Source organism: Dermacentor andersoni, chromosome 6 (assembly GCF_023375885.2).
Source record: "Dermacentor andersoni chromosome 6, qqDerAnde1_hic_scaffold, whole genome shotgun sequence".
NCBI lineage: Eukaryota > Metazoa > Arthropoda > Arachnida > Ixodida > Ixodidae > Dermacentor > Dermacentor andersoni.
The window spans coordinates 82,027,840-82,054,820 of NC_092819.1; the positions used below are offsets into that span (position 1 = coordinate 82,027,840).

At 44.3% G+C, this 26,981-nt stretch overlaps 1 protein-coding gene across 1 annotated transcript in view; it reads right to left on the bottom strand.

Moving 5' to 3' along the window:
- LOC126522463 (glutamate receptor ionotropic, kainate 2-like) overlaps window positions 1-26,981 on the bottom strand; it is a 364,802-nt gene that overhangs the window by 185,257 nt on the left and 152,564 nt on the right. Inside the window, exon 5 of the mRNA XM_072288773.1 lies at window positions 14,481-14,534. Coding sequence (XP_072144874.1) covers window positions 14,481-14,534 — 54 coding nt within the window. The remainder of the gene's footprint in view (window positions 1-14,480; window positions 14,535-26,981) is intronic.

The following is a 26,981-nucleotide window of genomic DNA, read 5'->3' on the forward strand; positions in this document are numbered from 1 at the left end:
AAAAACGAGCGAAAGGTCACAAGAGGCCGGCAAGAGATCGCAAAGCTTATAATGATAATGTGGCTCTGAGAGGTAATCACGCGCGGCCTAGTTCAAGACAATATCGACGAGTCAGCTGTAAGCCGCTTATGTCTGAGCTGTTTGCTGGAGTTCCAGATAGACCCCGCTAATGAGGCATTAGTTTATCCTAGCAGCGGCGGGATTTCTACTGTATCGAGTTCGCCGCCTAGATCATGAGTGGAGCCGCGTAATGTAATCGACTGAGGCGAGCGAATGAAGCCATGAGTAATTGGCCTGTAGTACACCGTGTTGGCTTCATTATTATTAGGCTGTTTCATGGCTTGGTAAGAGAGCTTCTTCTAATACAAGGAAAGAATTCGTTCGTATATCTGTATTTAATCAGTGATGTGGCGTGTGTGATGCGCGACGCTGCTGAACGAAAAAGAAAAGCAATCTGCAGACGGGCATTTTGGAGAACCCAATTTCGAGCAGAAATTATCGACTTTCACAGAGTATAATAAAAAAAATCATCATACCTGGCCACTTTCACAATATCACGCATGGAACGCGCCAGCGACGTGAATATAGCGATATATAATTTTCAAATAATCAGAGTGGCAGCTTGAACACAAGCCTGAATTTTGTATACAGGCGCACCATTGCTGTCTTGATGCCAAGTTCACATACTAAAAAATTTATGAAGCTGAATATTATGGCGTATAATTCTAATATACTGCTAATAACATGGGTATACAAACAGGTAACGCTTAACACGCGAACCCTCTCGAGTGAGGCTAGCTTAGCAGGGTTCGTTGAGAAATTATAAGGCATTGCCTGGGATATTCTTGGTCTTAGTGATAGAACTGGTGAGGCTTATGCTGTGATAACTGACGGCCTCGTCCTCTGCTACAGAGGTCTTCCACATCAGAGAAAATACGGAGTAGTATTTCTAATCCATAAAGGCGTAGCGGGCAACGTTGACGAATTCTACAGCATTAATGAAAGGATGGCAGTCATCGCAATTAAGCTGAATAGGAGGTATAGAGTAAAGGTAGTACACGTGCACGCTCCAACCTCCACTCACGATGATGAAGAAATAGAGCACACTTATGAAGATGTTGCATTATTGATGAGAAAGGTGCAAACTCAGTATACTCTAGTCATGGGCAACTTCAGTGCAAAAGTGTGGAAAAAGCAGGCTTGGGAACAAGCAATTGGCAACTACGGAATAAATTCTAAGAACATTATAGGACAGATGGTGGTAGAATTTGCGAACAGAAATAGGCTCCGAGTATATTCTTCAGGAAGCCCAGTAAAAGGGAGTGGCCCTGGAAAATTTCTAATGAAGAAACATAGATTTGATACTATCTGCCAATCCCAGCATATTGCGCGATGTACAAGTGTTAGTTAGTGTAAAGTGCAGTGAGAATAAGGTATTGACGTGTAGGATTCACATAAGTTTGATGAGAGAAAGAGTAAAATTAGTCAAGAGGAAACAGACTAACCTAGACGCCGTAAGGGTAAAATCAGACGAATTCAGGCTGCCGTTCGCAAACAAACATATAACTTTAAAACAGGAAGAGGAAGATAGCATAGAATTAATGAATAAAACCGTAACTAAGGTGGTTTCAGAAGCAGCAATTGAAGTGGGAAGTAAGGCAACAAGGCAACCAGTAGATCAGCTCTCCCAAGTAACAAGGAGACAAAACATGAAATTGACCAACTAAAAAGATCAAATAATATTCACTGGTCTGTCAAATCTGATCAAGAAGGAGAAACTAAGGGATATTGGAAATTATAACGTGGGAAAAATTGAGGAAGCAGTACAACATGGCCATAGCATGAAATAAGTGAGAATGAAACTTGGGAAACGATACGGTAAAATGTATGCACTGAAAGAAAAGGAAGGTAATGTGATCAGCAATTTTGATGACATAGTAAAAGAAGCAGGATAATTCTGCACTAACTTATACAGTACCCACAGCAGCCATGCTAACGTCATTCGAAATAGTGAAGAACAGAATACAGATGGTTCTTCTATAACTAGTTATGAAGTTCGAACGGCCTTGCAAGACGTGACCCGGTGAAAAGCGGCACGAGAAGATCGAATGACGTTCGATTTAGGCAAAGACGGCCAAGATATCAAGCTTGAAAAACTTGTATATATTTATACACATTGCCTCCCTACATAAGCGTACCAGAGAGCTGGGAAAATGCCAACATGATACTAATCCATAAGAGGGGATGCATTAAAGAATTGTAGAAATATAAGCTCATTAGCTTGCTTTCCCTATTGCATAAGATATTCACCAAGATAATTTCCAATAGAACCAGGCTAACACTGGACTTCACCAAAGAGAACAGACTGGCTTCAGGAAGGGATATTCCACAATGCATCCTATCCACCTCATCAATCAGCTAATGGAGAAATCTGCGGAGTACAATCCATCTGTATATATGGCTTTCATAAATTATGAAAAGGCACTCGATTCAGTAGGGGCACCAGGGCTCATAGAGGCAATGCGTAATCAAGGGATAGAGGAGGCATACGTGAATATATTAGCAAATATCTACAAAGATACCAGAGCGAATATGGTTCTCCACAAGAAAAGTAGAATGTTTCCTATAAAAAAGGGGTCATGCAAGAAGACACAATCTCCTCTATGCTATTCAGTCTATGCTTAGAAGTATTCAAGCTATTAGAATGGGCATCCCGGCCAGTAAAGTCCCTAGATTTGCATGCTATTTCTTTAATTAGCCACATCTACTTCCATCGGCCGCCAATTTCTTCCTAACCTCCTCAAGCGGCGTACCCGCATAGATAGCACCCGACCGTCAACGACCGCTGCTGCGCCGCATGGGTAAAACACAAGGTTCAGGTGAGGGGCAACACAATCAAATACGAACCCAAAAGCACCTTAGTACTGCACTAATGAGCCAGAACGCGAAATGTGTTGCCGTAATTGTGAACCGTACTTGCCGATGGTGTCCGTTCTCAAGTAATCTTTACGGCGACGCCTGCCGCGTTGTCTTGCGGTCGTACAATATGACGGCTGTCGCGTTCCTGCCGTCGCGCTGACCGCAGAAATTCCTTCGCACACGGAAAGGAGAAAAAGATACACGTGCACCTAAACACTCCGAGCTCGCTACAGAGCGTCTTCAGCCTGTCCTGAAGTCTGCTCGTAGCAGCGTTCCGGTGAGCGCATGGTAAATAGTGTTAGGAAGAACTGAGTTGCCGAAATGAGCGCCGTCCAATGAGGCTCATAGGCGATGCTTTAAAGCTCCTTGCTACTTAAAAAATGAAAGAAAAAATATTTAGGGAGTTTACCGCCCCCGGCAGCCGCATTTCTGTGGAGGCGAAATGCGAAGACACCCGCGTTCTTAGATTTAGGTGCATGTTAAGGAACCCCATGTGGTCCAAGTTTCCTGAGTCCCCCACTTCGGCGTGCCTCATAACCAGGTCACTGTTCTAACACGTAAAACTCCATAATTTAATTTATTTTATTTTATCTGAATGGGAAGGCTTAGGAGTGAGAATCAAGGGCGAATTTCTCAGCAACTTTCGGCTTGGAGATGGCATTGTCTCGTTGAACCACACTGGGGATGAATTACAACAAATGATTGAGGACCTTAACGCGGAACATGTAAGAGTGGGTTAACGATTAACATGCCGAAGACAAAGATAATGTTCAATGGCGTGGCAAGAAAACAAGAATTCAGGATCGCCTATCAGCCTCACTGTAACAACAAATGTGGTTTTTACGCGCACCACAGCGTAAAAACTACAGCATTGGGGATGCAGTGCAAAAAAAACCACCGCTGCCTCGTATTTGCGAGTATCCGAAGCTATCGGAAACAGATAAAAAAGAAAGAAAGTTAAGAGTGAAAAAGAAAGGCAAGGTAAGGTAAGAAAGAAAGGTAAGAGTGAAAAAAAGAAAGGTAGGAGTGGCGGGCGCACTCGACTCGGCAGCGGTGGCGCGCGCGTCTCCACGTGATAAACGCTCATGAGCGACTGATCGCGGGGCAGCGGCGCGGCTCGCGCGGTGCAGAAAAAAAAAATAAATAAATAAAAATTTGGTGCGACAGCAGCGGCGGGGAGGTGGTGCAGCAGCGATTCGAAGCGCGGGCTTGCGTGGGCGCGCAATTACCAAACTGTCAATTAAAGCCTTGGGGGACGCGTGAGCAACCCCTATGCAGGGACTGTATTCTCGACACACATGGCGGCTGCACGGCCACTATTATCCGCTGTGTTGATTATCTGATTGGCTGTCGAGAAGTTACGTGTTTTGAAATTCGGGCCGAGAAGCGGAAACTTTGCAAAATGCAATTTTTGCGTTTTCATCAAGATAAAACGGTACGTGGAGCTACAAATTTTGTCGACTAATACTATTTTCGGGTACTTGGTAGCTACATTGCGACTTTAGCGCTTTAAAAAAAAGGTGATCGATAGCGTGCAGGACTCCGTGCAATGCATCTGCGATTTCGCGAATATGTGGTGCCGGTCCATGATAGCCGCCACGTCAGCTTGCTGATTGGCTGAAGGAATATCCCGTGATGAGCGTCGTAGGAAGGGCCATTTAGTAAATGTAAATTTTACGTAGCCTGACGTTGCGCTGAGTCTTCATCGCAGATATTTTCCGCCCTAATTTGTAATGCGACGAGAAGCGCGACGTGTTAAACCGTCGGTTGCCAGCATTTTAAGACAGTTGTTCCTATCCTATCCTATCCTGTCCTATCCTGTGCTAATGAACGCCTGCATGCGATGACGGCCGAGGGGCATGCGTCACGACCAATTTTCTCCGTCGTTTGCCGCCATGAAAATCTTTTGTTCATACCGCGTGTACATAGTACTTGCATCACTGTCGGGTGTCATTGGCATTTGTATTTTGGGCCATCATTTTTTTACATAAACCACATTGCACCAATAGCAAGCTCTCTATGTGGAACACGATAAACCTTCAAAACAATTAACCCAATGCGCCAACTACACTCCACTGACGATAGGGTACCGTGCTATGTCGGCTATTGCTAGGAGCGGCCTTTACAAAAGTTTGCTTTCCGCAATAGGATGGCGGACAAGACTGCCTGTGATCACTGTTGTTGCGATGGGACCTTGGAACCAGTTTCCTGCAGCTGTCATTTTAAAAGTGCACAGAGACGAGATCTCGCAACTGTGGTACCTAGTATTCATCACAGAACATTGTCAGGGCGCATCTTATTTGAACACGGACCTCAGAAGAAGCCTTGAAGTTAAAGCGCCAGTAAAGTTAGATTACTTTCTGGTTTGAGTTTTGATAGTGCGTCGCACTTTCAATATTTAATAGTCCGACAAGTTTTTTGTAAGATATAGGCCATCCGTTGTCATGGCATTTGTTTGTGGCCTGCCATTCTGGAAATTCTGAGGAATAACATTGTCGAGAATGTAAAACCTATTATCAGCAATATTAGGGATAGAATACTGTGGCAATATAACCCGCAAATGCAACTTCTCTATAGCATGACATGCAATAAAGCATGCATGTATGCAAATATATACGGAGCCTCACACCAATGCCGACGGCTACGATTACGGAACAAGTTCGCTTGGAATGCCCGTATAAATGTTATCGCAGCAGAAGGATGGAAGACACGAGGCAGTTAGCGAAATCATCTCCGCAGGTACCAGGAGCTGATTGCCGAGAAAAAAAATGCAGAAAGAAAACAAACTGAAAAACAAGAAATAGCATGTGTAATAATTTGACAAAATAAAAAGTCGCAGTTTCACCCAAAGACGAAACATCGTTTTCAAGAGCAAATTATTAGGTAGCTATGCGAAGTAAGCGCAGTAGTTTTATTGGTCCTATCAACTTGCAAACATTCTTCACTTACTAATTGAATAAACAACCGCGGTGTCACGTACCTCCCGACAAACATGAACGCGTCGCCCTCGATGACCGCGAACATTCGCTGTCAAAACGCTGCCGAAAGGGAGCGAAAAGGAAGCTGCAGGGAGCGAATTGACCTTCGTGGTGCTTCGCGCTCAAGCGCAAACTAAACAGCGAAAACACAACGTACACAAAGCTATCAGCTTTCAGCGCACGGAGACTCTGTCCCCATCACATATCGCTTTCAAGTTTGGGCCCGCGCGGGTGCAATTTATCGAACGAATGAAAACTGCACCAAACACCGGTGCAGTTTACTCGGCTCCCTAACACTAAGCCCAAGGACGTACTCGCTTTTAGAACCTTGCGCATATATTAATTTTAGATCTTTTGCCGCACCTCAGCTGGGCCACAACGTTGGCGAAATGAGCCGTACCTTGTATATGTGCATTGTTACTTTCTCCAGGTTGCCGGCTCTTCTGTCTTCCTTCCGGGCCCCTTCTCTACTGTGCCCCTCATCGCCCTATTCAACTTGCCCTCTCTCCCGCCACGACGGCGGCATGCCCATTGGCAGCGACCGTTTCCTCCCTCATTGCCTCATGTCAGCAGGAACCTAGCTGCCGCTACTCTCCGCCGCCCTTCTGTTCTCCGACTTATGTCTCCCTGCTATGCTTTTTTTTTTCACTGGCCTCCTTCCTTTTGTGCTGCATCATAAGCAATAAGGCAGCAGTAAATTTGCTAAAGCGCCGAGAAAAAGTGAATCATTGTCACAACTGTCTCTTTCAGTTTGATGTATCTGAGAACAACCGGGCACCTGGCCTGCTGTCTTCACTATATCAGTGCCGAACTGCCGTTTTCTTGTAAACACTGATTAAGATCGGTCCTCCGAGTGACACTGATGAAATTAAATACTTGTTCTGGTTACCTTGTAGCATCGCTCAAGTTCTTTACGTTTGAAAGGTAGCCTGAAGACTTTCTTCTTATATATATTGTTACGGGGACTATTTACTCAACAGAAAACGGCTAGCACTTGGTATAGTCAAGACTGCACAGGGCACACAGGCTTTAGCAAGTTTTCCATTCCAACAGGAGAGACTCTGACCAACCCTACTACATGGCCTTTGTCTTCGCCACTGTTCCTACATTATTCCCGCCTAGTGAAGCACCGTCCCGGTGCTGGTTGTGGTCAAAGTGGGTTATCACAGCTCTAACGCGTAAGGCGGGAAACATCTACAATGTCACTTTGTGGTGTGCCCGTCGATCAAGTGGATGCCCTGGGAGTTATCTCATTGGTGACAGGAGTCACCTGGCACTGTTCACACTTTTCACACAGGCTGGAACAACGAGATGGGAGCGAGAGAAGGACGAGAGAGCACCCTGGAAAAGCTGTATCCCGGTGTCTCGATCATCAACACCGGTATCCCGGTGCCGACGATCGTAAAGGGATTTTTGGGCGGTATGCGATGACGACAGCCGAGCACGGGCTACTGTGCACGTGACAACCATACGTGGGATGGCTGGTAGTGCCATGACGCGATGAGTTGTATGCAAATGTGATGAATGGAAGAGCACCGTCCCAATCGCGGTGATCTATCAGAAACGTACATGGAGAGCATGTCGGTAAGTGTACGGCTGAGGCGTTTGGTGAGTCCATTGGTTTGAGGGTGATACGAACAGGTGAAGTTGGGATAAGTAGAACATGATCTAAGTATATAGTCAACCACACGAAACAGCGAGTAGCGACCGCGATCTGTGAGTAAGTGAGGTGGAGCACCATGTTGGAGGATGACGTCGTACTGTAGGACGTCGGCTACGTCCGTAGCGCAGCTAGTTGGCAACGCTCGAGTAAGTGCATATCGCGTGGTATATGCGACTTTAATCCATTTGTTGACTTTCGTGGAAATTGGAAAGGGGCTGAGCAAGTCTAGGCCTACTCGATAAAACGGCTCGGTTGTAACGTCAATTGGCTGAAGGAGACCAGCAGGTTGAGTTGTAGGTTTTTTGCTGCGCTGACACAGGTCACAAAGTGATACATAGCCGTGAATAGAACGATAAAGGCCCTTTCAGAAGAAACATTGTCGTATGCAATCGTAAGTTCTCGAGTCGTCTAAGTGCCCGGCAGTTGGGCGTCCTGAAATTGGACGAGGACAGCCCTGCGCAGATGACGTCGGACAACGAGCAGGAGTTCTGCGCCTTCGGGGTGCATGTTGCGGCTGTAAAGAACGTTATCCTGAAGCAAGAACATGTTGAGTTAGGAGTCGCCGATGCCGAATTGCAGAAGGTCAATAAGAAAGAGCAAGGATGCATATCTACTACGTTGTCCGTCGACCACATGGATGAAGTCTGTGATTCCTAAGACGTAGGTGTCGGTGTGTGTTTCAGTGGCATCTCGTGGTTCTACGTGGTGACGGCACAGGCAATCGGCGTCAGTGTGTAACTTTCCTGATTTGTACACAAGCGAGAATGTGCACTCTTGTAATCGTAATGCCGAAACGCCGAGCCTCCCTGTGGGGTCATTAAGTCTTGAGACCTAGCAGGGCGAATGAGGGTCTGTTATAACCACGAACGGCCGTCCATATAGCTACGGACGGAATTTCGCAACAGCAAGACGAGAGCTAGGCACTCCGACTCCGTAATGGTGTAATTCTTTTCAGACTCTGACAGGAGGGGACTAGCATACACTGTTACATGGTTAGCTCCGTTGTGTGTTTGGGCGAGGATAGCACCTATGCCATGGCCGCTTGCGTCGGTGCGTATCTCTGTTCTAGCAGCTGGGTCAAAATGAGCCAGCACAGGTGGTGATGTGAGGATGTATATCAGCGATGCAAAGAAAGTCGCTTGGTCCGCGCGCCAAGAAAAGGTCGCATCCTTTTTGAGGAGGTCCATCAGGGACCGAGCAATGTCCGCGAAGTTTAGAACAAAATGGCAAAAGTAGGAGCAGAGCCCAAGGAACCTGCGTACTTCATGTGTGGACCGTGAAACCGGGAACTCGCTGACGGCACGGACTTCGTCAGGGTCCGGTTGGACATCCGTAGCATCAACTAGGCATCCAAGTTATTTGATTTGGCGGCACCCAAAGGTGAACTTAAATGAATAGAGCTGCCAGCCGGGCTTAATATGTCGAGAATTGCCGACAGACGAGGGAGGTGGCTTTCAAAGCTGGGCGAGGAAACCATGACGTCCTCCAGATAACAAAAACAGGTCGACCACTTAAGAGCGCCTAGAAGAGTGTCCATCATGCGTTCGAAAGTTGCAGGTGCGTTACACAACCCAAGAGGCGTGACCTTAAATTGGTAGAAGCCGTCGGATGAGATGAAAGCGGTCTGCTCGCGGTCGAGGTCATCGACGGCAATTTGCCAGTATGCCTAGCGGAGATCTAGAGATGAGAAATATTGGGCACCACGAAGGAAATCGAGCGCGTCGGAAGGAATATTTCTTGTATCACCGGATATTGAGAAGTTCTCTTTGGGGCACGGCGGCTTCCAGAACATGCGGCTGCTTCACAATCCGCTTTTCTTCTTTACGCAGTTTCTTGGCCTTCTGATGCAACCGTATGACAACTGCCGGGATCTCATTGCGATCACCGCCTTTGCGCATGACCGCGACGTCCCACCACGACACGTGCATGAAAATCCGATATGGATGCCAACGGATTATCTGCATCATCGCATCACTTCAGCAAGCACTGAGCGCTTCCTCTGGGACCTGCAGGAGGCGTCACTGTGCCGAGACGCTATAAAAGGACTTCCAGCAAATTTCCTTGGCACTGGGCATGGCGGCTTCGAGAACATGCGGCTGCTTCACAAACCGCTTCCCTTCTTTACGCAGGTGAGAAAGCATCATGATAAATGTGTTCCATATAGTAGCCCATGTTTGCTGATGCTGCCATGCCCATTGATGAGTTTTGTATCGCACGTGGTACTTTATTCACTCCGACTGTTGTTACTTGGAGGGGATATTGAGTCAAATCCTGGTCCTGACCTATCACAAATTGCCCATCAACTGAAATTGATGGCGTTCGACATCAAGGAAATCAAAGGCATAACATTATCCGGTATTGATGTTAAATTGGACGCTCTGGCTGTCTTGGAAGAAAAAATTTCTTCATGCCAGAATCAAATTGAACACATGAATAACACAATTCAGTCATTTGAGGCGCGAGTTGAGGATTTAGAGAACCATAGGAGACGATCCAATTTAATCATTTATGGTCTTCCGGAGTCTCAGAAAGAGGATACCGAATCACTTGAAAAGGCCGTCAATGAAGGTATTTTTCATAAAATTCTTGAAATTAATGACATTGATATAGAGCGCATTCACAGGTTGGGCCGACCAAACACTAGAAAGTTAAGGCCAGTGATTCTCAAGTTAACCGACTCGCGTAATAAAGTAAAAATTCTAAAGAAAGGTTATAAACTAAAAAATACTGAATATTCTATTGGCGAAGATTTCTCGCTTAGAGTACGTGAGGTCAGAAGAAAGTTACGGGCAAGTACAAAAACAAACCGTGAAAAGCATGATAAGGTTTCTTTGGCTTTTGATAAACTGTATATCAATAACGTTACCTACGTGTGGGATGAGAACAAAAATGCTACAGTACTTCTCCAAAAAAAAACGAAAACAACAAACCAAATTGCCATTTGACGTGCAGTTGCGTGCAAATGTAGCACACAACTTGAGCAGTAGTATTCAAAGCAGCACTTCACACTTTTACAATGAAACCGTTAGTCATGCTATTCATGCTAAGCCAAAGAAAAAGTACCTGAGACTTTTAAATATGAATGCCCGGAGCATTATTAACAAGAAAGATAGCCTGGAAAGTTAATTGAACATGACCCACACATTTCAGTCCTTACTGAAACTTGGTTGCACAGCGACATAGCAGACGACTTTGTCTTTCCTTCTTCTTATAAAGTTTTTCGCAGAGACAGAGAAACGAGGGGCGGGGGCGTAGCAATCCTTGTTAAATCTTCAATCGAGGCAGTGGTACTCGACTGCTTCCGCGATCTTGACTGTTTATGCTTAAGAATATCTTGCTGGGTTCATAGCTTCATCCTGATAGCATGCTACAGGCCACCTGATTGTACTCCTGATTACCTAAATAAATTGCGAGAGTGTATGCACTTCTGTCGCAATAAGAAAGTGTTTTTTGCTGCGTGATCTTAATTTGCCCAGCGTGGACTGCGAGCGACTGCAAGCGACTGCAAGGAACTAGCAAATTCAACAAAAATATGAATATTGTCTTTGATATTATGCTCACTCATGACCTGGTTCAAATTGTCAAACAGCCCACTCGCATCCAGGGTTCATCTTGCTCGATATTAGAAAAGGCCTTTATAAACCGGGATTTTACTGAAAGCACTGTCATAATTGAAGAAGGTTTATCAGACCACTGTCTTGTATATATGTCAATTCTCCTAGTGAGATTTGCTTCTCATAAAAGTAGTAGCATAAGCATACGCTATTTTAGAAATAACGACAGAGCTAAGGATGCTTCTGTGATTGTACATATGAAAAACTGCCTGATTGGTTTTGCTGAAGAGCACCATAATGTATGTTTGCCATGGAAAAAGTTTGCTGATATGTGCAATTATTGTTTGAATATGTTCGTATCAAACAAGCGAAAGAAAGTGCATAAACGTATACCCTGGGTAACGCGAAAAACTATTCATTTGAAACGGAAACTAAAACGGGCTAAAAGGTCTACTGCCAATACTATTATCATTAATGGTACCAAAACGATCTCACACGTGCAATTCAGGACTCTAAGGAGTTCTTCTTCACAACTTTGCCCAACTTTATGAATAATGAACCAAGAAAATTTTGGGATTACTTGAGCGATGCTTACACACACGTGACACAGGTTTCGGTTGATGGCATCTCTATTACAGAGTCATCGCTGAGTATTTTAATACTTATTTTACTGGAGTGTTTTCAAAGGCAAGTACAACCGTGAATCTGCGTCACGGGGCATTTTCAGCATCCCAGGTTGATTTTATGTCATATCACGGTGTAGTCGCAATGCTGGTAAATCTGAAAACAAAATAGTCTTGTTGTCCTGATCGTTTGCCCCATATTTTTCTTCGTCGTTATGCCGAAACTATCGCTAAATTTGTTGTGATATTGTTTCGATGTTCTCTATTAAGTGCGAGGCTACCTGATAAATGGAAGACAGCTCAAGTTATGCCCGTCTATAAAAAAGGTGACCGTTTGTTATTAGAAAATTATCGCCCAACATCCTTGACATCTTCTTGTTGTAAATTATTGGAACACGTCGTAGCAAAACGCATCACTCAATTTCTTGAGGAAAACTCTATACTCTCAAGCTTTCAACACGGATTTCAAAGAAATTTCTCTACTGCAACACAACTGGTCACGGTAGTACATTCATTTGCAGCATGCATAAATAATTGTGGACAAATTGACGCGATATTCTTAGATTTTAGTAAAGCATTTGACAGAGTTATTCATGATAAATTGCTCAATAAACTCGTAGATATTAACCTTCGCAACATTTTGGTCTCTTGGGTTTCCGATTACTTACATAACCGAACGCAGTTTGTTTCAATTGACGGTTTTGATTCCTGCAAGCTCCCTGTAACATCAGGTGTGCCTCAAGGAAGTGTTCTGGGACCCTTGCTGTTTCTTTTATATATAAATGACATTGCCTCCGTAATTACTCCTGGAAATCAAATTAGATTATTTGCAGATGATGTGTAATTTCGTGAAATGAGAGGTGTACATGATCAGGTTGAGTTGAATTCTAATGTCATTAACGTATCTAAGTGGTGCACAGATTTTGGCATGACTGTTAACACCGATAAAACTGTTTATCTTTGTGTAACGCTTAAGAAAACTCCTCTAAAATATATTTATAACCTGACATCTCTTCCTTTGAAACAGGTTGCCAGTTACAAGTACCTAGGAGTGACAATCACTAATAACCTCTCTTGGAATCTGCACATTGATAACATTTGCTCTTCAGCTTTCCGTAAACTTTGTTACTTAAGGCATAAACTTCGTAATTCTCCTCCTAATGTCAAACTTCTTAGCTATTTCACACTCCTTCGACCTAAGCTTGAATATTGCTCTATTGTTTGGGATCCTTATACTAAGCTTAACATTAAGAAGTTAGAAAGGATTCAGTGAAAAGGTGTAAGGTTTATCTATTCCAAATTCAAGTACAATGATTCTCCTTCTGAGCTCATGAAAGCTAACAAGATTGAGCTACTTGAATTGAGGAGAAAACAATGTCGCTTGAATTTTTTAAACTTACTTCTTAACGGCAAAATGGCTATTGATCAGACACAGTTTCTTTCCCCTTTGGCCAAAAGACCTACGCGACATTACCAAACACACTTTCTAACCCCATGCTTTGCAAGAACAGACATTTATAAGTTTTCCTTTTTTCCGCGTTCTGTGTCCGACTGGAATAGCCTAACAGAACCTTATGACGCACTATATGACTAGATGATTATGTCTTTTTGTGTTCTTTCCTCTGGTACTTCATGTTTCTTTTCTTGTTGTTGTTCTCCTTTTGTGTAAAACAGATATTCTGTAAATTGTATTGCCTGTCCTGCTTGGACCAGACTGGCCTGCAGTATGTATTAAATAAATAAATAATAAATATTCGGAGCATCGTAAAGCGCTGAAAAGTGTTCCAAGAATAAATGCCACCACGCCTGTTAGCTCGTGCTGTACCTGTACGCTAATATGATTTCATCTGGCGTCAAAACGTACAGCCAAAAATACTGGGAACATTTGGCTGCCTGTCCCATAAACAGATCATAGGGCACATTAGGCGCCGCGCATGCAACAGTACCACGGAAACGAAACCTGTCAAGGACACATTTTGTTCCTTGTGTCTAATAGAGACGAAAGAATACATGAAACGCAAGGAGGTCGACCGCAAATGAGCCCGCTTGACTACCCTGCACTAAGTAAAGTAAGTAGGAAAAGCAAAGATCAGGCGAAGAAGAGGAAGATAAGTGTTGAGTTTTAGAACGTCACAAAGTTCTGCTAGTTGGTAGAGATTAACGTTCGAAAAAGTCAGGCGTGCCGGCACGGACGCCACAGAAGAAAAACGGACTACACAGGCAAAGACGTTTGCGTTGTCGGTCTTTCTTCTCTGGCGCACAGATTTTCACAGGAGTCACGGACATAATAAAAACATTCAGCTCTTTGTGACGGAAGAGTGTTCAATGTGGTTGCCCAAAAAAATCGCACCAGCGCTTTCCTGGCCTTCTGCAACTGTTATGTGCCAGATCATTCTCCCAAAATCTTGCTCCCTGAACAAGGTGCCCCGTCTCGAAGATTTAGAACCGTCCGGCGGCAATGCTTTCTATATTAGGCGTAGCACTTACGCCAAGAAATTTTTTTTAAATGAAGCCTATTACTTCGAATAAGAACCCCATAGCTAATAAATAATAAAAGGAATGTTGGTAAAGATTTTAGCTCTTCCTCAAAACTTTTGTTTTGCTGATGATAAATAATTGCTTTTGTTGAAAACAATAACTTAAGAGGGGGAGCTCGACAAAACCTACGGAATCCGTAACAGCAGTATCATTAGTGTTATTCGTTGAAATATTTCAATTCCGATTTCAAAATACAAAGACTTACCAGGGAAGTGATGATGTAGTTGTAATATTCGGTCATCATTCCGATTTCCGATGCCTGAAATATAGAAAGCATGGATAGATACATCTCAAAAGGCACAAAGTCATAAAGCACAGATTTATCATTCAAATGCTTCTGTGGTTTTAAGGAAAGCTAGAGAAATTCTAAACAGGGTAAGTAAAATGTCAATACATGTGTCGACTACGATGTCTTAGAGCTTTTTGTATTTCCCATATTTATAATTCCGTTTTGCGTTTTCTTTCGGCGCTCCCTGCGATGCCTAGATGAATGCTTATGTTTGCACAGGGGTTTGCATATCAGAGGATTTCCGGGTCACAAAATACAAGTACTTTTGATAGAAGTGGAAAGACACGCTCCTTAAGGCACCACAGAATACTCACTTAAGATATGTAAAATATTATTCACTGGTCGTTGCGAGATTCGTTGAGAGAATATAGTTCCACGGCGATGACATGTTCGACATAGATCAAACCTAGCGTGTTCATTTCTCTAAGTTTATATCGCGCGTTTCCCGCTATACTCTGATATTTTGATTGGGCACGGCGACGCAGTTGCGATCGCTGCACCTAGCCCTTTCGCCTTGGTAGTGCTGCTGTCTTCCGTGGTCAGGGCGCGAAGGGACCATCAAAATGGAACACGCCAGCATCGCACAGGCAAACCAGACCAGCGCGCGCGCTATCAAGGTCGAAGCGTTGCACATACAGGATGGTCTTCGCGATTCAGTAAGGAACTGCAGCATACTTCATTCGACAGTGGCGTGTGCCACGGGGGCAACACGACTCCAATGCACTTGCGTAAAAGGCCTCCCTCGGCACTACGGCCCTTACGGTTTCATTGGGCACGGTGGTGCCGTTGCGATGGTGTCGCCTAGCCCTTTTGTTTTCGTCGTACCAGGTGAGACGATACCGTTTATGCTCTCGGTCAAGCGACCTGTTTATGCTAGTGCTTCCCTGTCCAAGGACTCGTTTTTCCGTTGATTCTGTTGGTTGAATATTGATCTGCATAGACATCACCTTGTATTTGGTAAAACTCATATTGTTGTTTGGTGAAGTAGAATCTAACCCGGCACCTGGCATGTACCAGCTTTAAGGGCATTGCCTTAAAGGCATAGCTCAAGCAACTCAAGGGCATAATGACTGGTAATAGATATATTAAAGAGGGACGCCTCGCTCAGTTGGATCAAAAGTTAGACGTGTTAACAGCAATCGAGGCAAAAGTGTCATTCTTTTAAAGCGAGATAACAGACATGAATGTGTGGTTGAAAAGATTAGACGAAAGAGGTGAAGTTCTAGAAAATCAGAGCGGACGAGCGAACCAACCTATTAGCTTATGGCCTCCGGGAAGCAGAGGGAGAAATCAGCGGAAGCCTAGGAGCGGCTGTCCAGAACAATATAAGTATGAACACTCTTGATCTGGAACCCGTTGGTACTGTGCGGATCCATCGTTTAGGTAGATGTTCAAGGAATAAAACCTGAACAGTCATAATAAGGCTTCTGTACACTAGACAGAACACTCACATATTTCGAAAAGGCTACAAACCTAAATGGTTTGACTTGTCTATTGAACAAGATTTGAGCCGCAATATGCAGGAGACTAGAAAGAAACTCTGGGATAATGAAAAGCCCAGTAAGGGAAAACACGGAAAGGTCTCCTTATCATATGATGAGCTCTACATTAATGATCGCGTGTTCGCTAGGCATCACGTAGAAAGAGACAGACAGACAGACAGACAGACAGACAGACAAAGAACTTTATTAATGGTCCTGAGGAACCGGCGTTAGGGTACCTCCCTTTTCAGGGAGTCCCCGTAGCCGTCGCGGGCCGCACCCACGTCGGGGTCGGAAGATCGTGGTCCTCCGCCCTGTCGCAGGCTCTGAGAGGTCGCCGCTCTTAAGGGCTGCCTGCCAGTCGGTTAGAGTGGTTAGCGATGATCTGCGTAACGCAGGGCATTGCCAGAGCATATGGGACAAGGAGCAGTACGCCTCCCCACAGTCTGGACAGTGGGGTTCTACATTAGGCGAGAAGCGACTGAATCTGCCTCTGGAGGGAAATGACCCCGTTTGAAACATGCGAAACGCCGATGATTGTGGTCTATTAAGTTTAGGGTGTGTTAGCGGAAAGGCCCCCCGAGCAAGTTGATAATGTTTCAAGATTTCATGGAAGGTGAGAAGCGAATCCCTGTACAGCCCTAAGTCGCCGCCCGTGAGTCCACCTGAACCGCCGCGGTGTGTAAGACCTCGCGCACAGTCATGGGCCAACTCATTGGCGTTAACAAGCTCAGAGTGTACATTGATTCCCATATGGGCCGGGAACCATTTGATACTATGAAAACCAGCAGCCCCCTCGCTGCCGAGGATGGCCGCCGCCTCTGAGATCGAGCCGGAGGCGAAAGCTCGGGCTGCCGATCTGGAGTCTGTATAGATATTGGAACGTAGAGGGTCCTTCAGTGCTATAGCTATAGCAACCTGCTCGGCTACTGTTGAAGAAACCTTCCGCACGGATGCTGAATTAATCAGAGTGCCACTGGAGTCAACCGAAACTACGGCATAGTGATCAGAGCACTCGTACTGGGCGGCGTCAACGAAACATGCCAGATTCGGAGTGGCAGCAGCCGCTTTTAACAGGGAACGTAGAAAGAGAAATGATGTCTAAGCAAAAAGAACATAGAAAGTAAAAGATCGTCTGTCAGTCCGAAGGCAAACAAACTTCAGACCCGAACAGTGCTTCATATTGTTAAGCGTATAAAACTATATGAAATATATATGTATATATATATACGAAGAACGAACGTTCACGCAGAAGGAAGAGAGCCCGCCAGGCTGTTGTTGTTGTTGTTGCCTGTCACAAGTGTGGCTGTATCCACTTTTCGTCGGTTTCAAGACTGTCACCATTCTCTTCTTCACCTCATCGCAACACGACCACCGGCGGAAAAAGCCCCGTGCAGGTGCATCAAACGGGACCACCAAGAAGAGCGTGGTGAGGTTTTAGCAGTGCGAGATGAACGACATCAATTGAGGTGAGGCCAGATGACATGGTAGAGATAACGGGGACAATCTCATAGGTGACATCGGTGACTTGAGGTAACACGCGGTAAGGGCCCTTGTATTAAGGAACGAGCTTTCCGAAAACCCCACTCGATGGGAAAGGAACCGAAGGAGCACAAGGGAACCTGCGGAAAAGTGTACGTCCTGGTGCCGCGGAGTGTAAATGCGCTTTTGATTTTCTTGTGATACCAACAGACGAGTACGGGCAAGCTGCCTCACGTGGTCAGTATGGGCAATGGCGTCGCGGGCATACTCCCTCCTCGAGGCATTAGCAAAGGGAAGTGAACGTCCAAGGGCAATGCAGGGTGGCGACCAAACAACAAGTAAAACGTCGAATAACTGGCAGTTTCGTGGCGTGAAGAATTGTGAGCGAAAGTAATGCAGGGTAGTGCAATGGTCCCATTCACGGTGGTCGGGCGAAACGTACTTGGACAGCAAGTCGGTAATGGTCTGGTTCAATTTCTCAGTCAGGCCGTTGGTCAGACGATGGAACGAAGCGAGCTTGTGCTTTGTAAAGCAAGACTGCGCAATGTCAGCAATGACTTAGGAAAGGAAGGTACGACCACGGTCCGGGAGTAGCTGTTGTGGGGCACCATGCACTAAAATGATGTCGAGGAGGAAGAAATCAGTGACGTCACTTGCACAACTAGTCGGAAACGCTCGGGTTAAGGAGTAGCGCGTCGAGTAAGCTGTAGCCATACCAATCCATATGTCGCCGGACTTGGACTCGGGAAAAGGACCGAGAAGGTCAAGGCCTACATGAAAGAATAGCTCAGTTGGGATGTCGAGGGGTTGAAGCTACCCGCAGAAAGCGCCCCTGACATTTCTATGCTGGCAGGGCTTGCAAGCCGCAACGTATCGCCGTACAGACCGAAGAAGGCCCGGGCAGTAGAAGCGACGGCGGACACGCTTGTAGGTGCGAGTGACACCAAGATGACCTGCAATTCGTGTGCCATGAAGCTCATAGAAAAGGGCTGAGCGAAGGTGTCGAGGGACGACCCAAAGAAGGGAAGGACAATCGACGTGAAAATTACGGCTGTAAAAAGCGCCGTTCTGGAGCACGAACTACCATAAGGATCGGTCAGTAGGCGCAGATTCACCTCGCTGAATGAGGGTCCGCAAATTGACATGACGGCGTTGCTCAGTGGCCATGTACAAAACTTGGGAGACAGGAACAACGCAAGCGGAAGCGTTCGTGTCGTCGAAGTTGGGCGTGGCTACGCGGTAACGGGACAAGCAGTCGGCGTCGGTGTGCTGGCGTCCTGATTTATAGACTACCGAATAGGAATACTTCTGCAGCCACAGAGTCCTTTATCCAAGCTTCGCTATGACGTCTTTCAAAGTCGAAAGCCAACAGAGAGCGTGATGGTGGGAGACAATAAAAAAGAACCGGCCATATACATAGCGGTAGAATTTGCAGCCATCCAGACAAGAACCTGACGCTCTATCTCGGTAATGGTGTAGTTTCGCTCTGAGGGAGAGTAAAGGTGGCTGGCGTACGTAATAACCTGGCCTTGACCACGCTGAGCTTGCGCCAATACTGAACCAATGCCATGTCCACTTGCAATAGTGCGCACCAGAGTAGAGGCTGAAACGTCGAAATGGCCGAGGGCAGGTGGGGTGGTGAGTAAGGTCGTAAGGCAAGAGAAATCGGCGGTTTTGGAGGAGCCCCATGAAAAAGGCACACATTTCTTTAGGAGGTGCGTGAGAGGCCATGCTATGGTTGCAAAATCTTTAACAAAGCGGTGGAAGTAAGAGCTTAGTCTTACGAAGCTGCGGACATCTTTTGCTGAATGCGGCACAGGAACGTCTTTGACGACGCCAATTTTTTCCGGGGTCAGGTTGGATTCCAGAATCGTCAACTAGATGTAAAAGTACAGATATCTGACGATGGGCCACAATGACATTCGTTCGAGTCGAGCTGCAGGTCAGTCTTGCGAAAAATACCAAGCATGGCTGAGGCTCACTCAAGGTGTGCGCCGAACGTAGGTGAGAACACCATAGCGTCATCCAGGTAGTAAAGACAAGTCGTTCATTTAAACCGTCGAAGTAAAGAACTCATCATGCGCTCAAAGGTGGCCGGAGCTTTACATAAGCCAAAGGGCATAACATTAAATTGATAAAATCCGTCAGGTGTTATAAAAGCTGTCTTTTCACGACAGATATCTTCCACGGGAATTTGCGAGACACAATATGCGACAAGCATAGTAAACAAAGCGCAACTGCTGAAAGGACTGTTACTGGAACACAATTCCCACTTAGCGGTCATAACCGAAACCTCGATCTCTCCAGATATTTTCAGCCACATAATACCTGCACTACGTTATTACTGCTATAGCGGAACTCGAAGGTATTGAACACACATATAACAAATTACTGTGTAGAATGAACAGCTGTAAAATCGCCTGGAAAATTCTTGTATTAGATTTTGATTTCTTATATTGAATTACCTATATATCGAATTGTCTTGAGATCCTCTTCAGCTTTAACATATCCGGGTTTGACGGTATATCTCGTGGTCGCAGCGTGGCCCTGCACCTTTGGAACGATATTCCATTCATTGCATTCCCTGAAGCCTCCAATTCGGAGGATGTATTTTGTAAAATCCTCTTAAACGACACTGGCATATTTGCTGGTTGCGTTTATCAAATCAAATCAAACATTCTTTTTTTCAAAGCATGATTAGAACACGAAGAATATCAAAGCCCTAGTAGTGGATACGAAGGCATGCTTGCTTTGCAGAAGTTTATGCTGTGCCACGTTCGTACCAGAAGAGTGATCCTCATGAGGGGCTTGAACCTGACAGACGTAAACTGGATTACCGTAAACTGATTACCTTCAGCCACAGCAACTGCACTTACAGTTCTAAACCTAAATTTTAACCTTCACCAGCTAGTCGCCCACCAACCCACTTGGTATCATACTTTAATTGACCACTTCGCACTTCGTGCAATTGAGATGGCTATTGTCGGTGGCATATAGGACCACGACATGCCCAATTGTAATCTTTCTCTAGAAGGCAACATTAGGAAACTGAACCTTGAGCTGCTTTCATTGATTTTCGCAGAGCAGATCATGACAGTAATCTTTTTCACCTAGCACACGAATTTCATGCTTTTCTCTAAGCAGCTTCAGAAACATGTTGTGATGTCCACACGCTGCGGCATCAATTTAGAAGATTAAGACATAATAATAAAAGAAAAGGGCCGAATAAATCTCTAAAGCATAAAATGATCTCCTTTCTTGCTGAAAAAAAAAAGTTAAAGATTTCCAGCTCAACAATCCCTGACTACATTACCATAATTCCATTGTCACCTGAATGGTCTCTAGAAGAAGAAAAAAAAAACGATTCGGGCGAACACATTCAACAACATTTTTTCGGTTTTCACTAAGATAATGACTTACTACCTTCCCTACCCTGTCCTCGTAAAATCATGGAGTTATTAAACATAACTAATACCGGCATTCTTAATCTATTTCCTAATATCGACATTAAAAAAGCTAATGGGCCAGATAATATCATGAATGTGTTTCTTAAAGCGTATGCAGAATGATGTAGTCAACACCTTGCCATTATATACCGAAAATCCCTCCCTTCCGCAAACTTACCCGATGACTGGAAAAAATCGAAGGTGATTCCTGTACATAAATCCGCAGACATCAAGAACTTCCTAATTGCAGGCCAAGCTAAGTTATCAGTATATCTTGTAAAATATTCGATCATATTATATTCAAACAAACCACTTTATTTGTCGAGGAAGAACACATATTATTACTTCAACAATACGGCTTCAGAAGTAGGTTCTCAACGGTCATACAGGTAAGTGAAGTGCAGCGCGACCTTCCACAGAACCTAAACAACCAAAGCCAGACAGACATGATCCTTCTCGACTTGAGTAAAACATTTGTTTGTGTAAGGCCTGGTAAATTATTTCCGAAACGACAGGCTGCGATCAGGAAAAGTCAGATTATTGCATGGATAAAAAAAAAATTCTTAGGGAATAGAAAACAGTATGTTATTGTTGATTGCACTCTGTAGGTGTTCGGTCCAGAGCTCTACAAGGGTAAGCGTTGAGTCCATTGCTATGTTTAATCTTGATTAACGACATTATTCCAACATTTAATGTGACATTAGGCTATTCGCGGATGAATTTATCATTTTGAGAGGAATTGTGAGCTACGCAGCCTACTTATTATTAAACAGAGCACCTGACTTGGTGTCATATTGGGTGCATATTGGTGCATAGGATGGCAAATGTAAATTAATACTACTAAAGGTGTGTGCATGTCCTTCACAACATAAAAGACGCCCCCTGAATTTTCTTGTGCTCTAGGTGGAATTTGCCTGAGTCAAGCAAATGCCCACAAATACTTAGGTTTGACATTCACTTCTGACCTTTCATGGAAGTTACACGTTGATAATGTTACCTCAGTCGGATTAGGCAAACATTTTTTCTTAGACGGTGTTCACGGTGTACACCGAAGCACATTACACTACTAGCCTACACAACTTTGGTTCGCTCCGTCATAGCATACGTTAACATCATCTGGTTTCCGCACACATCCACTAACATATCAAAGCCAGAAAAGGTGCAAAGGTGTGTACAGCTCATCTTGAATAAGCGCAAGCACTGTGGCTCGGTACAAACCGCTTAGCCGATGCAGGTCTTAAAATGCCTTCTTTTAGGGCCTCACAAGCCGACCTAAAATTAATCTACCAACTAATGCAAGAAAATTTTAAGACATACAGCAATAATTACGGTACTTTGTCTAAATTACGTCTATCGCAAAAGAAAACACGTCTTTGCGTTAAACTAGTACAGTGTTCACAATGACGCTTTCAATTTCTCACTTTCCCCACATGGGGCCAAAAAATGGGATCTTCTGAACTCAGAGATAGTTTTCTCTCCGTCACTTTCATCGTTCATAAACATATTAGAAACATGAAACACAGAAGATGCCACTTAACACACCCGCATATATTAACTGTAATACTTGCGTTTCTTGCGCATAACATTCTTGCATTTCAAGCCCCAAACTGTGGTCCCTTGTTCGCTGTTATCTGCATACCTTCTGGAAATTGAGATTGGTCATGGATTTGCCATTTTTTTGAATAAATTTTAGGAATACTCTATTTATTATTGAGTGGTGTTTTTACTCTAACCAAAAGTATTGTATTTCACATCGTCATTAATTATTTCTGCTATAATTAAAGTAGCTTTCTTTCTTTTTTTTGTTTTATACAACCATGTAGCATGAGCTGTTTCTTTTTCTAAAACTGTCCAATACAATGCCCACTTGCTTTGGCCTCCCTGAGATTGGAAGTATCGCAAATAAATAAACAAACAAACAAACAAACAAAAAGAAACATACAAATTAATAAATAAATATATATAGGTTCCTCCAAGGATTTCCGAGGATCGATAGTAAGACAAATCGTTTCGAAGAGCAGAAATGTTCCTGCTTCACGAAAGAAAAAAAAACATTCATCCGCCCGAACGTAGCCCGAGGCTACAAAGGAAACTCATGCGGGATTCTTTACAATACGCGCTTCTTTCCTTCAGCCGTATGGGTTGCCTTTGTAGCACCGCGCAACGATCGGGAGGATGATAATTTTTCCATTCATGAACTTTCATCCTCCCTGAGGGCTTCCTCATAAGTGATTTACCTATGTTCCTGGCTATTCCTACTGCCTCAATTGCATGTTGGTAATTTACCACCCGGCTAAGCCTGTAAAAGCATTTGTGCAAATAGAGCTCAGAACTTTGTACACTCAGGCTCCCTTAAAAGATATATTCTGTAGTTATATAGCACATAACTGATCTTTCGGGGGAACTTCGATGAACAGTATCTCTGTGGCAATTATAGGTATTTACTATTTTACAGAAGTATCTCAGTGCCAGCACATAGCGCTGTTAACACTGCCGTTTTCTGTGGCGCTGTTTACACTGTAGTGTTCTATCTGCTGGCAGATTTAGTCTCGTATGAGTAGAAGCACTGCGTACTTAAAGATCTTGGACGATAAATGTCCATGCGCAGCACACTAAAGTTACGTGCTTACGATAAGTTTACCGCTAGGCAAAGGACCACACGTACATATACACATGAAACGACGGCTGTATGGTCAAACTTATGGTATGGACAAACTTAACTGTAGCAAAATAATAATGAATTTAGCGTCAGAAACATGATCACAGAGAGAGGACGAGTGCTTTGCCAGGACGAGTGCTTTGCCATCTTGATACCCTCCCCCCTCTGTGAAATTGATTTCGGTGCTAAATTAATTATTAATTAACATGCACCAACTAACCCAATAGGTAGTAATACTAGCAGCGGTACCATTCCCATCCGCCGATAGAGAGCGCATATGAGCATGTGTAAGTACTGTTCCTGAATATATGCTCGAGGAATTACAGTGCCACTATGCGGATTCAATCATTGTAGGCTTGTGAGAGCTGCAAGCGCGAGTTTTTGCGTACGCGAAGCTAAATATCTGTTCCTCTCTTGTGGTGCGTAACGTACGTCAAATTTTCATGCTCACATTCGCAAACCATTGTACGCACGTGTACCTAAAGCTGTTCTGTAATAACCATTTACAAAGTGCTACTGTCAATGCCAATTCGTGAAATCGGTTTTACAGTTGTGTTCCGTCTTTCAGGACAGTCTAATTTAACGTCACCAAGCAGACAAAAAAGAAAATTCCCGCCTGACAGCTCGCGGCGCCCATAGAAAGAATATATAATTGCCTATAATTAGATCGCGAGCTTCGAGGTTAGAAGGCCTGCTTGGCGCTTCAAACGTACATTGCTTGAGTAATTTACTCAACAGCGCGTAAATACTTCCGGGATTCAAACCATAGACCTTTAATATGAAAAAGTTGCTGCGTTTCGGGAAGGCACAGCCTCCAAAATACCTGAAAAACAAAGAGTCTTCAGTTTTTGTTTGTGACTCCATAAACGCCTGGAGTGAGTCTACAAGAGAGTGACGAGTATTGATACTATTTAGGAAATGAGTAATCCGAATACACCTACGCTCTGAAAGGCGGAAACACGGCGTGTAGTGGGGACAAACAGATGAAACAGCGTGTTACGTCGGTTATGTGGAAGTGTTGTTGCGGCATATGTACGGTGCATTTCACTGTTAAAGAAAACAGATGAGCGTAGAGCGCACACAAATTTCTTCTTCATCAGCTGTACGATCGCTCAGCTTAGCATCAAATTACTTGTGGCTAGTGGTGCTTTTCCCTTTCTGCACATCCGTGCACTGCATAAAGATCGCTTTATGCGACACTTGCAGCTATTAGTCATATCATAAGAAGCCAACAAACACTGACACCAAGGACAACATAGGGCAAATTACTTGTGCTTAATAAATGAAATAAAGAAACGATAAATGAATGGAAATTAATGTGGATGAAAAAACAACTTGCCGCAGGTGCTAACCGAACCCACAACTTTCGCATTTCGCGTGCGATGCTCTACCAATTGAGCTACCGCGGCGCTGTTTCCCCATCCGCTTTCTTGGGTATTTATGTGTCCTAGTCGAACCCTGGGAGTGTTAGCCAGCGCCACCACTCACAGACCTTGGCGGCGGACGTGGAACGTCCTTTTTGCCGCAGGCGTCACGAGAACGTGATCTTTTTGGGTGAAGGAAAGTGGTCAATATATCCACATATGCTACCTGAAGGCATCAATGTAGCCGAATTCGAGACCCTCGTTATGTAATATAACGAGAAGAAAGGGGGTTAACTGAGGGGCCCGATTTTTATTAGTTATATCATAAGAAGCTTGCAGCTATTGTGTCACAAAATTGAGAGTCGCACATTAGATCATGTCTTTCACTACTGATTAGCGCTCTACGTGTTTTTTATTGTAAACCAAGGAATTATGAATTCTCGAGTAAAACAAATTGCGGCAGGACCCATCTTGTCCGCGGTAATGATGATTGTCAACGGTCATGCGTTAGCATTGAATCAATCAAGCTACACAGCGTATCGTCTACGCCGGAACGGTTTATGTGTAAGTCATGTGCTGCAGCGGGACTCTCATTTGGTATTTTCCTAAGAACACTCGGTGCCATCTAGCCCCGCTTCCGCAAAGCATCCGCGTTGTCTCCGAAATGCTTGACTTGCCGGTGCGTGCAAACACTGAGAAACGCGTCATGCAGCTACCAGGCTTCTGCATGGATGGATGTTATGAGCGTCCCCTTTGGAACGGGGAGGTGGGTTGCGCCACCAAGCTCTTGCTATTATACTGTCTAATGTCCTACCTAGGTTAAACAATAAAAAAAACACTACCAACTCCCACAACCAAATTTTCTGATCTATTGCGAACTCTGCTTTTTTACGTCGTTTTGTCGTTTTATTGTTTCCCTACTTTTATTCCACCAATCCTCCAATCGCCTCTTACTAATCCCTATTGCGGACATGTTTATTTTTCCACTGCTCTCGCTGAACCCCAGGGCTTCAAGGAGGCGAGTGGTGCCTAAATCGACCACCGGGAAGACGTCTTGACATTCTAATGAAACATGCTCCATAGTTTCCCTAGATTTACCGCAGGAAGCACATGCTTCGTCTTCCTTCTTATATCTCGCTTTATATGTGCGTGTTCTAAGGCATCCCGATCTCGTTTCGAAAAGTAATGAGCTTCCCTTTGAGTTATCATAAATTGTTTCTTTCCCGATTTCGTTTCTTTTTCCTCTTAAGTAGTTACTCATGGCGGGTTTCTTTTCTATTGCCGCCACCCATGAGATTATTTCAGCCTATCTGACTTTTCTCTTGACCTTCTTTGTTGATGTGTTGCCCACCCTACAGGCCGCATACTTGCTGGTAAGTTTCCTAGTTCTTTTCCTCCACTATGAATCAATGTTATTCCTCTACAGATACCTCAGCACTCTCCCAGCCCATTTACTTTCTACCATATTCCTCAGTCGTTCTTGATACTCGATTTTACTGCGAGCTTCCCTCACTTCAAACTAGTCCAGCTCATACCACCCTGCACAGCTTCATTTGTAGTCTTCCCGTGAGCGCCCAATGCAAGGCGACCCACTGACCTTTGGTTCACATCGAGTCCTGATTGTACTCCTGATTTAAAGCAAACAACCGCATTTCCAAAAGTAAGTTCTGGAACCATTCCACCTTTCCACATACCTCGGAGCATATCGTACCTATTGTATCCCCACAGCACTCTGTGCTTCATTATGACTGCATTTCTCTTCCCCTTCACTGTTATAGATTTTTTTCTGTGTTTCCATATATCCATTGCCTTCGTTTATCCATATACCAAGGTGTTTATATTCCGTTACCCGAGGTGTATTTCCTGGCCCTGTATCGCCAATGTCTGTTCACTGTTTTCATTGAATGCCATAACACCCGATTTTCTAACACTAAATTTCAAACCTAAATTGTTGCCTTCCTGTCCACAGATATTAGCCAGACGTT